Source organism: Lithobates pipiens, unplaced genomic scaffold (genome assembly GCF_037356315.1).
Source record: "Lithobates pipiens isolate NorthernLeopardFrog02 unplaced genomic scaffold, aLitPip1_a1.2 Scaffold_13, whole genome shotgun sequence".
NCBI classification, from domain to species: Eukaryota; Metazoa; Chordata; class Amphibia; order Anura; family Ranidae; genus Lithobates; species Lithobates pipiens.
In genome coordinates, this window is record NW_027507718.1 from 506,938,603 (window position 1) to 506,954,490 (window position 15,888).

A 15,888-nucleotide genomic window follows, 5' to 3' on the forward strand; every position below is an offset into this window, starting at 1 on the left:
TTTTTTTTTTTTGCGTCCTGCCAGCGCACCGGTCCAGTGTGAAAGCCCTGCAGGGGCACTTTGCAGGGCGCTATTTTTAGCACTGTAGCGTCTGCAAAGCGCCCCCAGTGTGATAGGGGTCTAAGAATAGATAGGCTGCATTCTCTGTGATGTCATTGGTCTCTAGGAAATGGATAGGCTGCGTTCTTGGTGAGGTCGCTGGTCTCTAAGAAATGGATAGGCTGTATTCTCATGAATGTTGGCTTGCGCTACAAATTGACTGTCTGTGAGTAACCAATATACTTTAAATGTACACAAGTACAGTAGGCACACTCTAAGGGGTAGTCCCTAACTGGAACACATTCCTGTCCTAAGTACAGTATTGGTGACAGAGAGTGCAGGGAGATGCATGCAATTTTATAACTAAAGCTGCTGTTGCAAAATTGTTCCACGATGAAATGTGTATTTGGGAATTGTTCATGATCGCAGAACATGCACAGGAAACGTTCAGTTGATTTATATACACTGTGCATACAGGAAAAGATGACCTTAATGCCATTTACAACATTGACTGTCATTACAGATGTGCAGAAGACCATTGTGGGGCAGTGTATTGGGGGTGTTCTTTACGCCCTCTTATCTGGACAGCCTCTGGTTGTGCTATTGACAACGGCTCCCCTGGCATTATATATTAATGGTATGTATACGGATAACCAGCTGCTTGGCCAGTATGTGAAAGGTGTAGGTCTTGAGATCTGTAGAAGGCTTACTGCCTTTATAGTTATTCACATGTATTTATTTTGTAGGCCTTCAAGTAAGGAATAGGAAAACGTGAACTTTCATATAAATGTTATGTTAATGTATACAAGGTGCAGGTACCTAGGTCTGTGTCCTTTTCAGTCGATTTGGCTAAAATTCAGATTAAAGTGGTTTTAAACCTATGCAGGACATTGTTCAAATTCTCAGCAATATGGTCAAAAACTTTCCAATACTAATTTCCCCACCACCCCGTCCCCTAATATTTACTGTACCCGAGTCCTTTATCGATCCAGTGCTGTCCCTGGCCCCGGCTGCTGTCAATCAAATCCTGTAAGAAGACAGCTCTGTGCTGTGTGTGTGTGTGTATGTCCATGGACGTAGGCAGTGCGGTTCGGTATCGTACCCCCCATTAAATGTGGCTTTCTATGGGGCACACAGAAGAAGGGGAGTGGAGGGCGCCTACGGTGGGCCCCTAGTAGAGGAGTTAGGTGGCTGTTCTGTACAATAACATTGCACAGGACAGGCAAGTGTAAAACTTTTGTTTTTTGTTTTTTTAAAAAGGGGCTTTACAATCACTTTTAAAAAAATAAATAAAAATAAAAGCCAGCAGCTACAAATACTGCAGCTGCTGACTTTAAATAAATGGACACTTACCTTTCCTGGAGTCCAGCGATGCCGAAGCCGAGCAATCTCTCGGGTGCTGCCGCTCCATTCTCGGTGCCGCAACGCTTCACTTCCCGACTGAAAGGTGACAAATGCGACACCGGAGGGGGGGAGGGTTCTGAAAAGCGGAGGTTCAATTTTTGTCTGCTTTAAGGTGAAATAACAGCATTTTCAGTGAACACGTACTTGGGGTTATTGCCCTAAATTTCAGTTGTAGTTTTTTATTTTGCTGATTTTTGCTAAGAAATGCATTAAAATACATTACATACATTCTCTAAGTGGGAATGCTACTTGCTTCCCGTTCAGTGCTCTATACTGGCAGAGCTGAGTAACAGCCACACCTCTCATCACAAGACTTGTACTGCAGATGAATGGGGGGGGGGGGAAGAGTGTCTGATACCGTCTGTTACAGAGTACAGATTATGGCGTACGTAAATTCTAAGGCTTAATGTACACGGGACGCTTTACAACTTCTCCTGAATGATTTAGGTTTCATGCATGCAGGACATTGTTCAACCTCTCCTGAACGATTTTAACTTGACAGCTAGAAACCGGAGTCTAAAAACCGCCTTTTAGCCGCATATGGTCACGTTTAGCCGCTTTAGAAAAAAATCTGTATATATATATATATATATATATATATATATATATATATATAACATTTTTTTTTTTCAAAAAATCCAAAAATGAATAACGCCCGTAAACGAAATGCAGCTAAACAGGAGTTACCACGTTTGGCATTTGAAATGCCTCTAAACGCATGTTTTTGGGGTTCGAAAAAAAAAGTCTCTAAACGCAACTGCCTCGAAACAACTATAAATTAAAGTTTTTGACTTTATATGTGTGCCAGGTCAGTGACTCAGTAAGTATTAACACAGCTCCGCATAACAGACCGTCAACTAACATTTTTTAACTTGGTCAACAAATGGCGTCTCGTGTTTCCCTGAAGACAGGTTTACTTTTTAAAAAGTGTTTTTTTTTTTTTTTTGTCTTGACGGGCATTTAAATTCCTACCGCAGAGCTGAATCTGAATGGATTCATCTATGTAGAAGAGGTTTACTCTGTCTGCGGAGCATTTCATTAGAACTCTGTCCCTGTGAGATCACAGCGCCAGCTGCGTCTCCGCTCCATCTAATCATTCTGAGAGCGAGGCATGGAATTGGAAGCGATAGCGTAATAACAGAATTTGTTCGATGAATTCAGGCAGATAGACTGGCGGGATAAAGGTGTTCTCTGTTCTGGATTGACATTGCCAACAGTCCTGTTTTAAAGCGGGAGTCCGCCGGGACTCCGCGTTTTTTTTTTTTTTTTAAAAGCCAGCAGCTACAAATACTGCAGCTGCTGACTTTTAAAATAGTGACACTTACCTGTCCAGCGCACCCGCGATGTCGGTACCCGAAGCCGATCTCTCGATCGTCTCTCGGGTGCTGCCGCCGCCATCTTGGGTATGGGAATCAGGAAATGGAGCCTTTCGGCTTCATTTCCCAGTTCCCTACTGCGCATGCGCGAATCGCGCTGCGCAATAAGGATGGTCCCCGCTGCCTCTGGGATCTGTGTGTTTCCCAGCAGGCAGCGGGGCACTTGCGGAAAGGGGCGTAATCTACGCCCCTTTCCGCAGAGAGCTATCCCGGAAGTGGGTGCAGAATACCTGTACTGTACAGGTATCTGCACCCCCCCCTCCCCCCTGAAAGGTGCCAATTGTGGCGCCGGAGGGGGGGAGGGTTCCGATGAGCGGAGGTCCACTTTAGGGTGGACCTCCGCTTTAAGGCTGCACTCTCGAGAAAATATAAAACCACCCCCTTGCAGTGGGGCTGCCCCATCTACCACACACCCCCTTCTTTCTCCTCTGCAACTATTAAATGCTTATCTTAATCTAAGGTAGCATTTAAAAGCAGCCTTATTTAACACATTTTTCACTCCCCCCGGCAGCCAGTGTTCTCTTCCTCCTGGGTTGTGGGCAATCCACCCCCCCCCCCCCCCCCCCGGTGTCCTCCCTTACAATGCATGACTGCTGGTCCTGCATTGTAGGTGATGACATCATAGTGCCAAAGAAAAGCGGCTTCTGTACCCCAGTTGCATGGAGAAGAGGAAGGCTGCAAGAATGAGAGATATGGTAGGTAAACCTGCATTTAGTGATACCCTAGCCAGGGGTCTCCAAACTACAGCTCTCCAGTTTTTTTAGGAACTACAATTCCCATCATGCCTAGTCATGTCTGTGAACATCAGAGTTTTACAATGCCTCATGGGATGTGTAGTTCCGCAACAGCTGGAGGGCCGTGGTTTGGAGATCCCTGCCCTAGACCAGTGATGGCAAGCCTTGGCACCCCAGATGTTTTGGAACTATATTTCCCATGGTGCTCAAGTACACTGCAGAGTGCATGAGAATCATGGAAAATGTAGTTCCAAAACATTTGGGGTTCCAAGGTTTGCCATCACTAGCCCTAGACCAGGGGTGCCCAACCAGTGGCCCTGGGGCCACATGTGGCCCACGAAGCCCTCTGATGTGGCCCGCGACCTCCTTCTGTGGGATGGCAGATTGGCAAACCCAGATCATGGGTTGCAGACCCGCCATCCCAGAGCATCTGTGTTGTTAATGAAGCCGGCAAAGCAAACAGCTGTGGAGCAGAGCTGTGTAAGCTAATGCTTCCTGTATAGCGCTGTCTCTTGTCACAGACGGAGTGATAACAAATGCCTGGGATAGCAACAGCAGGTGATACCTGAATGGGAGACTGTTATTAAAGGTCAAATTATTACTAAAATTGCAGTGTATATACGGGCATATCTGCACAGTGGTTACTGGGCTGCTTTCAAACTTATCCGCAGGTGCAGTGCACCTTCAGGTTACCTGCACTGAGGCATAGACTTCTGTTATTACCTGTGAGCTTTCAGAAAGTGCACCGCACCTGCAGGATATAATAGAAGTCTATGGCAAAGTATAGCTAACCCGCAGGAAAGACACAGGTGTGCTGCATTAGTGTGCCCCTTTCACACAATCGGTCCAACTCAATCGGACCCCTCCATTCACTTCTATGAAATGGAGATGTAAACAGATTTGGGTCCTTTTCCAACTGCCTACCTCCAAAATGATTTGCTAAAAAATAAATAAAAATAAGGGAATCGATCCCCTTCCGTCAGGGCGGATCGGATCGACGGACCCATAGAGTAGAGTGGGCTGTGTCTGTGTCCGCTCTGCATGGACCTGTCATCCGCCTGCTCTGCTCATTGTGGCCCGCGGACGGTTACCAAGTCACTTAAAGTGTAAGTAAACCCCCCTATCGGTTTCAGCCAAGGAAGCTGCCATCTTTGCCTCTGTTTAATATAAAACTACCATGATACTGCACATGTGATCAGTCATGACACCAGCCATTGGATGGTTTAACCGTTTGATTGTTGATTGAGAGCACAACCAATGGGAGTGTTACATTTCCGGCATGCCCCGGAAATGAAACTGTTTTATGGATGGGTTTACTTCCGCTTTAAGTGGCCCTCGTTCTTAAAAAGATTGGGCACCCCTGCCCTAGACAAATACAAGCAATTGACCCTTGCAGCACAGGGGCAGCCTCAATGCAAGGGTAGTTTTGAATTTTTCCTGACGTTCGTCTTTTTTTTTTTTTTTTACTTTGGCATGCTGTCACCCCAACCCCCCTCCCCCTCCAAAACATTCGGGAATGACTTTCATGCAACTTTTGAGGGTTAATATTGAAGTCTATGGCCCTCGAGTTGCATAAAAGTCGGAAAAAGTGCATTAACTACTCTGAAGTCGATGCGACATTAAGTCATGAGAGCCTGACTATGCTTGCCCTTTACACTCAGCTGCTCATTTCATAGAAGCCAGCTTTATGAAAGGAGGGGGTGGAGCCACCATTCATTCACCTTTCCTCCATTCATTGATCCTGTGTTATTTATAGAGGCTGTGCTACTGATTCTATAAATGGAGGAGGGGGAATTTTCACTAGCAGAGGAGGAATCTGCACAAGGGATACAAACTAGAAGTTATGTCCCTTGTGCTGATTTTTATTTATTTATTTTTGTGATTTTTGGCTGAACTTGGACGTTGGGCAAAATTGAAATACTATTGATTGGGTTGGTTTGCCATGTAATGGGTAGCCAGTGTTCCTTTTTATCAGCTGTGAAATGAATACGTTTTCTAAAAATGTCGGTATATGATCATGGAGAGTGTCTAACCTCTGCTCTCCCCTTATAACAGTTATCCGAGGAATCTGTGATGACTACAATCTGGACTTTAAGGCTTTCTATGCTTGGACGGGTCTGTGGAACAGCTGCTTCCTCATCTTATACTCCCTCTTCAACTGTAGCCTGCTGATGAAGCTGTTCAAGAGGTGAATCTCTTTACACACTGTTCATATAATTATTGTACCATTATTATAATTATCAGGGCTTGACAGACCTGTCGACCAAGCTGTTAAATGTTACCAGATCAATGCCTAAAAGCCCTGCAGTGCTTTGCTTGGGGTCAGTTGTGCTGCAACATGATCTGAGTGTGACATTGCTGTATTATCAGACCTGTCCAACTGGACATGTCCTGTCATTTTAGGATGTTTTACCACTAATTAGAGGAGCTTTTTCAGACTCTTATAGACTTATTTATATTTATATATATATATATATATATATATATATATATATATATATATATATATATATATATATATATATATATATATCTCTATTAATATATATATATATATATATATATATATATCAACCAGGCTTGATGTAGTTAACTTGGCAGGGGTCATCAGCTGGAGATGTGTCCTCAGATCAAATTAAGAACTTTTAATTTGATAATCAAGCCAGGTCCAAATCACCCCACGATCAGATTTAACCATGCAAATGAAGGAGGCACCAGATAGTGTAAAATCCCCCCAAAAAAGTATTGAACTTACATTTATTCAGATAAAACAGTGTTGTATACAGCATAGGCGGCCACCATTAAAAGCATCCACATACTGTACACAGGAACACGATAGCAAGAAATGGCTCCTTTACCCGACCGGTTTCGTTGCTAAGAGGATGACTTCTGGGGAATTCCTGGGATTTTACACTCTGGTGTCTCCTTCATTTCCATGGTTAAATACGGAAAGGTTTCTTCACAGTAAGCTTTGAAAATGTGGAATAGACTCCCTCCAGAGGTGGTTCTGGCCAGCTCAGTAGATTGCTTTAATAAAGGCTTGGATTCTTTCCTAAATGCACATAATATAATTGGGTACTAACTTTTTTTTTTTTTTTGGTTAAACTAGATGGACTTGTGTCTTTTTTTTTTCAACCTGACTAACTATGTAACTGATGGGTTTTACACATGCCATTTCCATTCAGTAAACATCTTGCATTCTTTCAAATCGGTGGTCTCCAAACTGCAGCCCGAGGGGCTGGATTTGGCTCTTTGCTGGCTTTTTTGCGGCCCTTGGGGCACGGTGTCTGCCACTGGCCCCAACGGTGGGGCACGGTGTCTGCCACTGGCCCCAACGGTGGGGCACGGTGTCTGCCACTGGCCCCAACGGTGGGGCACGGTGTCTGCCACGGACGTCAAGGATGGGGGGAGCGCCATTGTCCCGCCACAGGTGCCAAGGATGGGGGGGGAAGCGCCATTGTCCCGCCACAGGTGCCAAGGATGGGGGGGGGGGAAGCGCCATTGTCCCGCCACAGGTGCCAAGGATGGAGACACTGTTATCAACGCCAAGTAACTTTTTTTTTTTTTTTTATGCCACTGCCACAGTCCAGCCCCTCCAAAGCCTGAAGGATAGTAAACTGGCCCTTATTTTAGAAAGTCCCCCGTTTTAAATCATTGAAAGGCACTCTGTAATTTTGAAGAAGGGATCATGAGATTCATACACTCCTCTTCCAATCAGAGAGCACCCTGCTTCCATTGGAATAAAGTAGCCTTTTACTGAATGGAGGACCTGGATTGTGAGCAATTCATGGTAGTCTGAGTATGCCAGCCAAAGTGTAACTCCCTGTTCTGCTCTACTGTACAGGGGTGAGTAAAAGTAAGACCTGTACATATTACTGCAGCCTAAACATATGGGCCACACTTCAGTAGCATGAGTTTATTATTACAGTGCCGATATAAAAAAATTTGTTTTTGGCCAGAGTTCAGCCTTACACATAGGGTGGGCACGTTGGAGTCCACTTGCTCAGCAAGGAATCTGTCTGCTGATCCCTGCTCAGCAGGTGGATAGGCTGGTCCGTGTCTGCTTCACTTATGCAGAGCAGACACAGACATGGCCTGCTCTTCTCTATGTGCGATCGGATGTAGACAGACCGACCGACTGTCTGTTTACACCAGACTGCCATCTGATCCACCAAACGTCTCCTTTGATCGGGTGTCCAGCAGGATAACTACGAAGAGAAAGTGAAAGGGATTTCTGGTTTAAAATTTGAGGATGAATTGCTGCACAGTGCCTTTAGAGGACAGTGATGGTTTGCATTAAAGCTAATTACTGTGCATTAAGAATATTTGAATGGCCATAGCCTGGATGCAGTTGAATCCAAACTTTATGATGTGAAATGTTTTAAGGAAAATGTTGTTTGTCCCAGAACTTAGGAAGCTACTAGGATGACTGGTGAAAACATTACAGAACAAGTCTAGTTGAATGTGACCAACTACTACTAGCTATATCGTGACTTTGATGAATTAAAACCTTGATGGGCATTGCTATTACTAATAGTGATAAATGAGACCACATAAAGCCTAAGAAATGGTGCCAGCATGAGATAGGAAACTGACCCGCATCTGGTCATTTGTCACACACATTCAGCTGACTTCTTTTTTATTTCTGAGGTTGAATTGAAAAGGAAGGACGGGTCGAAACTGATAGCGGTTTATTTTTTTATGTGGTTAGAGTGTGGTATATAATGTAGGACGGCTTTTGGTCATACAAAAAAAGTGAGTTTAGATGAAAATTTGTATAGCTACATAGCATGGTTGAAAAAGAGAATCCATCAACTTCAACCACATAAATGCATTGTAAACCACTATTTACCAAACCCAATACCTACAGTTGATCTAGAGGAAGTAAAAAAAAAAAACTCTTATAAAGCATTGGCCAATTTGCTTCAATAGGAAAAAAAAATCAGTGAATATTTGCCATGAGAAAATGCAGACCCACAACAGGATATAGTCACAGAATAAGGGTCCTTTCACACGGCAAAGCAAAGAGATGGTCAGAGACTGCGGAGGCGGTACGGGAGATGGTCCGAGTCTGTGGAGGCGGTACGGGAGATGGTCCGAGTCTGTGGAGGCGGTACGGGAGATGGTCCGAGTCTGTGGAGGCGGTACGGGAGATGGTCCGAGTCTGCGGAGGCGGTACGGGAGATGGTCAGAGTCTGCGGAGGCGGTACGGCAGATGGTCAGAGTCTGCTGAGGCGGTACGGCAGATGGTCAGAGTCTGCGGAGGCGGTACGGCAGATGGTCAGAGTCTGCGGAGGCGGTACGGCAGATGGTCAGAGTCTGCGGGCGCGGTACGGCAGATGGTCAGAGACTGCGGGCGCGGTACGGCAGATGGTCAGAGACTGCGGGCGCGGTACGGCAGATGGTCAGAGACTGCGAACATTCTATAAAGTGGGGAACATGCTTCAGGAGGCAGTCAGACTGGAGTCACATTACATGCGACTGCTAGAAATCACTGCCATAACAGGGCTTTAGAGAAGCGCCCATTAGTGTCTGCATGCCCCCCCCCAGGGCCACACAGAGTGCCATTGGACCACATGCACACCAGGGCCCTAAGGCAGGGTTCGTCCCATTTGTACCTTTTATACACTCTAAATACGGGTGTAGCATGGTTCAAAAGGTAAAGCTAGCCTTTGTCAGCTGTACATATACCAGTATGTGGCAGCCAGATGCCGCTGTTGTGTTCTGGGACTCGGCACCCAATCACACTGTCACCAACAACTTTTGGTCACGGTGTATGATATGGAGCCAATGGAATGGGCTCGCGATTACATGATTACTATGACAGCCAATCACATTGATCATACGATCTGGAAGCCCATGTACCACCTCAGACTTTCTGGTCTTTTAAAGGGCTGGCTCCCACCTACTGGAAATGATCAAAATAACTTAAATCCCACCTTTTTTTGTTTTGTTTGTTTTTTTTGTTTTGTTTAATTTAGTTTTTTCTCTTTTCAGGTCCACAGAGGAAATCATAGCACTTTTTATATCCATTACGTTTGTGCTGGATGCACTTAAAGGGATTATAAAAAGTAAGTGACTTGTACCTTGTGTTTTATGTATCCTAGCATTTAAGTCCCCTCTTAGCTCCACACCAGCCTGGTAATGGATAGCGATATTAATAGTCGGAGCTCATCACTTTTTATACATGGGGAATTTTAATCTTGGTATCATGTGGGGTGTACGGTGGGAGGTGGAGGGGGCAACTGCAATTGGAAGAACATTCTTAGACTGAAGTTTTTATGAGGAGCTGACAGGCGGCGTTGGGGGTCACATGAGCTGTTGTTGAGTTTCCTCTTTCAGTCCTTGTTCTTTTTTTTGGATTCTCGTTAATTACACAGTTACGAAATTCCTCATAAACCAACTATGTGACAAAATGGGAAAGGTTCCCCCAGGGTGGGGGGGGGGGGGTGATCGGTTTAGCAGCAACGTTCATAATATCAAGGAATTAATAGGTTAAAAGGAAATTCTTTATTGAAAAGTTGGCATGGCATGAGCACATGGCAGATAAATTATAGGCTCTGGTAGGAGATATGGTAACATTCCAAATACAGAAAATGCAAACACAAGATTAGATACAGCGACGCATATTAGAAAATCTGTCATATAACATTTGTGACGCGTTTCGACCTTCATGGTCATGGTCTTCCTCAGAGTGTGGATTTGCTGTTTAAAAAAATTATATTTTAGCATTTCAAGTGTCATCAAATAGTTAATAAATAGTTAATAAACACTTTCTTTTAAGAAAACATAGGGTATAATTACCAATAAAAGGTATGAAATGGGGGGGGGGGGGGCGGGGGGAGGGACTCTCCTTGCCAGAATTCCTTTAAAATCAATCAGATGGTCCCCATATTTCCCTTGGCCACTCCCACTCCAAAGAGGGATACCACTTCACCCTGTGTGGCTTGCAAGGAATCAAACTGGGAGACACCCTCTAGGGACGCGTGTGAGTGGGAGGTCCGCACCTGCAGTAAATTACCAGACATATCAAATATAAGTTTAAGAAATTACATTTTTTTTTTTAAAGCCAGACTTACATGGATCGAAATTTGACTGGTTCAGCATAAAGCAGACTAACTTCGATCCATGTATGGGCAGGTTGGTTGTACAACCATCCTGTTGGATTTTCCTCGTGCGATATCAGGGGAAGTCTCCCTGCTGTCAGAATACAAAGGCTCAACAAGGAGAATCCCCCCCCCCATCCCATGCCTGGATGAGGGAGTAGAGTCCTGGGCTGCTTTAAGCCAGCCATAGCTGGAGAGTCGATTCATGTATGAGCAGGCAGGCTGGTTGCAATCCCATTGATCAACTTCAGCACAACCAGCCTGTTGTTTTTTTTTTTTTTTTTTGCATGCATTCACTGTCTGTGGCTATGGCAGCCAGCAGTAATCATTATCTTCTGCCGGTACAGAAGACTCTTCGTAAGCAAAACACAATAGTCCTGCGGGAGGGATTTCCACCTGTGGTGCAAGAAATTTGAAGTCCGCACTATAGGTGAATGGGACCCCTTTCACACTGGAGGTGTTTTTCAGGTGCTACAGCGCTAAAGATAGAGCCTGAAAAAAGCCACAGCTGCTGCAAACCCAGTGTGACGGCCTGAGTGCTTTCACACTGGAGGGGTGCGCTGGCAGGGCGTCACAAAAAGTCCTGCCAGCAGCTTCTTTGCAGCGGTGGAGGAGCAGTGCACACAGCACCACCATACCACCGGTAATGTGCCGTTTTGCAGGCGGATTTGAGCCCTTTTTGCACACTAGTGGGGGGTTAAAACCACCCCACTAGCAGCCGAATAGCGCTGGTAAAGCAATGTAAAAATAGCACTGCTTTACTGCGGACGCCCGGGGGTGGCTCACTGTCAAAGGGGTCTAATAGCTACAGTGCAGTTGTCCAGTTCTGGGAGGCTGTCAGCTGGGTGTAGACGGCGCGCTCGGTGTTCGCATTGTCCTCCTGACACTGACCACAGATTCAAGGTAAAGAGCCAATCAGCGGCTCTTTACCATGTGATCGGCTGTGTCCAATAACAGCTGATCACAATGTCAACAGAAGCTGGTTACTGGCTCTCTTCACGGCTCCTTTCCACGCTGTCAGCAGGTGAATAGAAAAGAGACGATAATCGGCTTCTACAAAACTGCTGCCAATTAGTGCCCACCACTGCTGCCTAACAGTGCCCACCAGAGTCTCCTCGTCAATGTCACCCATCAGTGCCACCTATCAGTCCCTCTTCATCAGTGCAGCCTCTTTGGCATACATCAGTGAAGGAGAAAAATTACCTGTTTTCAAAATTTTATACCAAACTATGAAAGTTTTTTTTTTTTTTTTTCTTGCGTTTTTTCCCCCAAAATTTTTGGTTTTTATTTGTTTGGGCAAAAAATAAAAAAAACCTACGTGGTGATTAAATACAACCAAAGGAAATCTCTATTAGTGTGACAAAAAATGAAGAAAATGTAAGTTGCATGACTGCGCTATTGTCATTCAAAGTGCAACAGCGCTGAAAACTGGCCTGGGCAGGAAGGGGGCGAAAGTTCCCGGTGCGCAAGTGGTTAAAATTTCCTAGTCTTTGGGTTGCTTTAGACGCATATTTTACATGCTCTTCCACTTTGTAATGCAGGTTAGGTAATTGCTTGAAATGTGAATAGTTTATACACCAGATATCCCTCTGTATTTTTTTTTTTTTTTTTTTATAGACCTGAAAATGCACGCTCATTGGCTTGTGTCTAAAGGGATTACGTTGTTTTCTGCTGTGTTGTGTGGCACTCAAACCCCCTTCTGCTGTCCTCCCAATTAGCAGCCTGAAAGGAAAACCCTTTGAGAGCTTTTGATGAGTACTAAGGTAGACCATCAGAAAGGATACACAATTGTGGATGCAGTCCCAGGTTTTGAGAGCTAAATCGAAATGCTAAACCAAGGATCCTCAAACTATGGCCCTCCAGCTGTTGCGGAACTACATATGCCACGAGGCATTGTAAAACTCTGAAATTCAAAGACACGACTAGGCATGATTGGAATTGTAGTTCCTGAACAACTGGAGAGCCATAGTTTGAAGACCCCTGTGCTAAACAGTCTGGGAGACCCTACTGATGGTCTTTTGGAGCACTGAAGGGTTTCCCCACTTTGAAAGAAAACTACTTACATGAGAAGTGTCTGCAAAGTTTCAGGGCATTGGGTGGCCATCAGTAAAGGGCTCCCAGACTGTTTATTGCATTTAGAAGCCCAAGACCTGGGACTGCACCTGGGTGAGGCTGAACCCACACGGAAACTACCCTAGGCAGAGTATTGATTGGAGGTGAGAGGAGGAGTGGCATTTGATGTAGAAATATATATATCCAACTGGAATGGAACTCTTTGGATGAGTATATACCAAACAGCCCACTTGACCTTTCTTTAGTGTAGGTCATTTAATTCTAGTAAGCGTATATACAAACCTTTAGGTTGCCGGTTCTTCAGGAGGGAGTTGTTGGTGACGACCCTTAATCACTTGCCTGTTTGAGGAGTTTTCTTCACCCGGAGGACTGTTTCTTCAATATATAAAAAAATATATATATACATACATACATACACTCACCAGCCACTTTATTAGGTACACCTTGCTAGTAGCGGGTTGGACCACCTTTTACCTTCAGAACTGCCTTCATTCTTCATGGCTTAGATTCAACAAGGTGTTGGGAAAATTCCTCACACAGACGCTGCAGATTTGTCGGCTGCACATCCATGATGCGACTCTAGTTCCACCACATCCCAAAGATGCTCTATTCTATTTGATTGAGATCTGGTGACTGTGGAAGCCATTGCAAAACCCGTGCAGGACACGTCGGACTGGAGGAGAGACCTCTTTGAAGGGTGACTTATTACATCAAAACTGCAGAAATGAGCCCTTCTATTTTAGCCAGCGAGGCTCATTTTTTATTTCCGATTCATGAACTTCTGAGTGAAGGACCACTAAACCCGAAATCAAAGTGTGGCATGATGTGACATAGGTGCCTCAGACTATCCATGTACACCTGAGATACGGCGTCAATCAGAGGTGCTTGCAATGCGTAGCACAAAATACGAGATGTTTGTTTATGTATGGATGACACCGCGGGTTAGACTTTTCCACACCAGTTAGCACATCTCGGCCTCCCGTGTCTCGGGGGGTGATGAGGGACAGCTGCGGCTCTCAGGAAGCTCTGTTGAAACATCTGGATCCAGCCGACGCGAGAGGTCTGTACGCACGACACGGGCTCAGCACTCTGACACCTGTTCTCCTCCGCTGTACTTGCTGACATTTCCGAATGGCGAACAAATAAACCTTCCTGGCTTTTCAACATTCTAAAAAAGATGAAAGGAAGAAGCAGGAGAAACATCCTGTTTCCAGGGGATGGAGAGTGCCGGCAGGCCACGGGCTCTCAGTTGGGTCACCTGTAACCCTCTCCGAATGCCAAAAACTATTTCTAAGGTTTCTGAAAGTGGACTTTCAAATGTAAAGTGCAGCACTATATCTTTAGCCTTTTACACACACACACATGAACTTTAATGGCATTGAAGGCTTAGTCCGTAGGGTTTAAATATTGAGTTGGCCCACCCTTTGCAGCTATATCAAGTTGTAAAGCGCTATGTAAACTGTTGGCGCTATATAAATCCTGTATAATAATAATATAATAAAAGCTTCAGCTCTTCTGGAAAGGCTGTCCACTAGTTTTAGGAGTGTGTCTATGGGACCGTTCTTCCAGAAGCGCATTTGTGAGGTTAGGCACTGATGTGGACAAAAAGGCCTGGCCCGCAGTCTGCGCTCAAATTCATCCCAAAGGTGTTCTATTGGGTGGAGGTCAGGATTATGTGCAGGCCAGTCAAGTTCCTCCACCCCAAACTCGCTCATCTGTGTCTTTATGGACCTTTGTGCACTGGTCCAAATCAATTAGTGGGGGGGGGGGAATTATGGTTAGGGGCTGTTTTTTTTCGGGGGTTGGGCTTGGCCCCTTCGTTCCTGTGAAGTCAAGTTCCTCTACCCCAAACTCATCCATATCTTTATGGACCTTGCTTTATGCACTAGATAATCATTTTATTATTACCTAGGCACCAAGTTCTCTTTTTTTTTTTTTTTATTGACATTTGTTGCTACTAAGCTTCTGCAACAATTAGATGTTTCATTTTGTTAATTTTTGGAATGTTACTTAAAGAGGAAGTAAACTCTCCCACTCTGATGCTTCTTTTCATTTAGTCCATTATAATAAGTAATTATCAAATTAAAGCCACTGTAATCCAGCCCAAATCTCATACTACTTACTGTTTAAAGAAACTTTAAAAAACTTGTTTCCAGGGTGTAAGGCAGCGCCATCTTAAGTATTGTTTTCTGAGTCCACAGTCGAGTGTATTTCTGCCCTTACATGGAGCACTTCCTGTACTGTTAGCCAAGCCTCCTTCTCAATGCAACGTTTCTATGGCAATCCTGCTTCCCTGTTCATAGCTGACTTTCTTTATTTTATAGTATTTACTTGTGCCCATTGTCTGTTTGCCTGTGTCAGTCTTATCAATTTCAACTGATAAGACTGCAGTAATGGCCAAGTTTACACTGCATGTGATGTCACATGGTCATGTGGTGTGTAGGAGGAAGCTCTGAATGATTATGCAGCCTCCTGGGATATCAGTGGTGTGCCGTAGGAAGTCCTGATAACAGATAGACAAGCACATATAGAGAGTGTGCCGTAAATCAGGGGAGATCTGGGCATGCTCAGTGATGTCATTCTAAAGAACAAAAAGGATTAGAACAATACTAAGCAAGTAAGGAGATATCTACAAGCAGTGTTCATTAGGGTTTTTTTATGCTGATTTACATGGGACAAAGTTGTGGGGGAGAGTTTACAACCACTTTAACTTTATTTCTTATTGTCTTGCAGTTTTCAGAAAGTATTATCTGGAAGCCCCGGATGCCTATCTCCATGAATATAAAGCAACCCATGAGTCCTTGCTGAACACGACGAGCCTGACGTCTGATATCTTCTATAACTCCACCTTCAATAACTCCATCCTGCACAATCAGAGCCTGGATCACGACGATGCCCAACATGGGAAGGAGTCCGCCGTCCTCAGTCTCATGCTGATGTTTGGGACTCTCTGGTTGGGTCACACCCTCTACCAGTTCAAGAAGAGGTGAGATGAGAACACGGAGGCTTTTTCCAGTTCTCAATTATTGTTCGTGATGATCTGCCCAGCCTCCGGTGTGCTCAAAGAGAAACCCCGCTTTTATTGCAAAGTTAAAAAAAAAAAACCTTCCCATCCAGGTTTTTTGCATACATTGAAAGGGCTTTTTGAATTAAATA

General features: G+C 44.7%; 1 protein-coding gene across 2 annotated transcripts in view; it reads left to right on the forward strand.

Annotated features, from left to right (window-relative positions):
- SLC4A11 (solute carrier family 4 member 11) overlaps positions 1 to 15,888 on the forward strand; it is a 228,856-nt gene that overhangs the window by 179,566 nt on the left and 33,402 nt on the right. For both annotated transcript variants that reach the window (XM_077478039.1, XM_077478040.1), the window contains exons 11-14: positions 563 to 676; positions 5,609 to 5,741; positions 9,551 to 9,624; positions 15,466 to 15,718. In XM_077478039.1, coding sequence (XP_077334165.1) covers positions 563 to 676; positions 5,609 to 5,741; positions 9,551 to 9,624; positions 15,466 to 15,718 — 574 coding nt within the window. The remainder of the gene's footprint in view (positions 1 to 562; positions 677 to 5,608; positions 5,742 to 9,550; positions 9,625 to 15,465; positions 15,719 to 15,888) is intronic.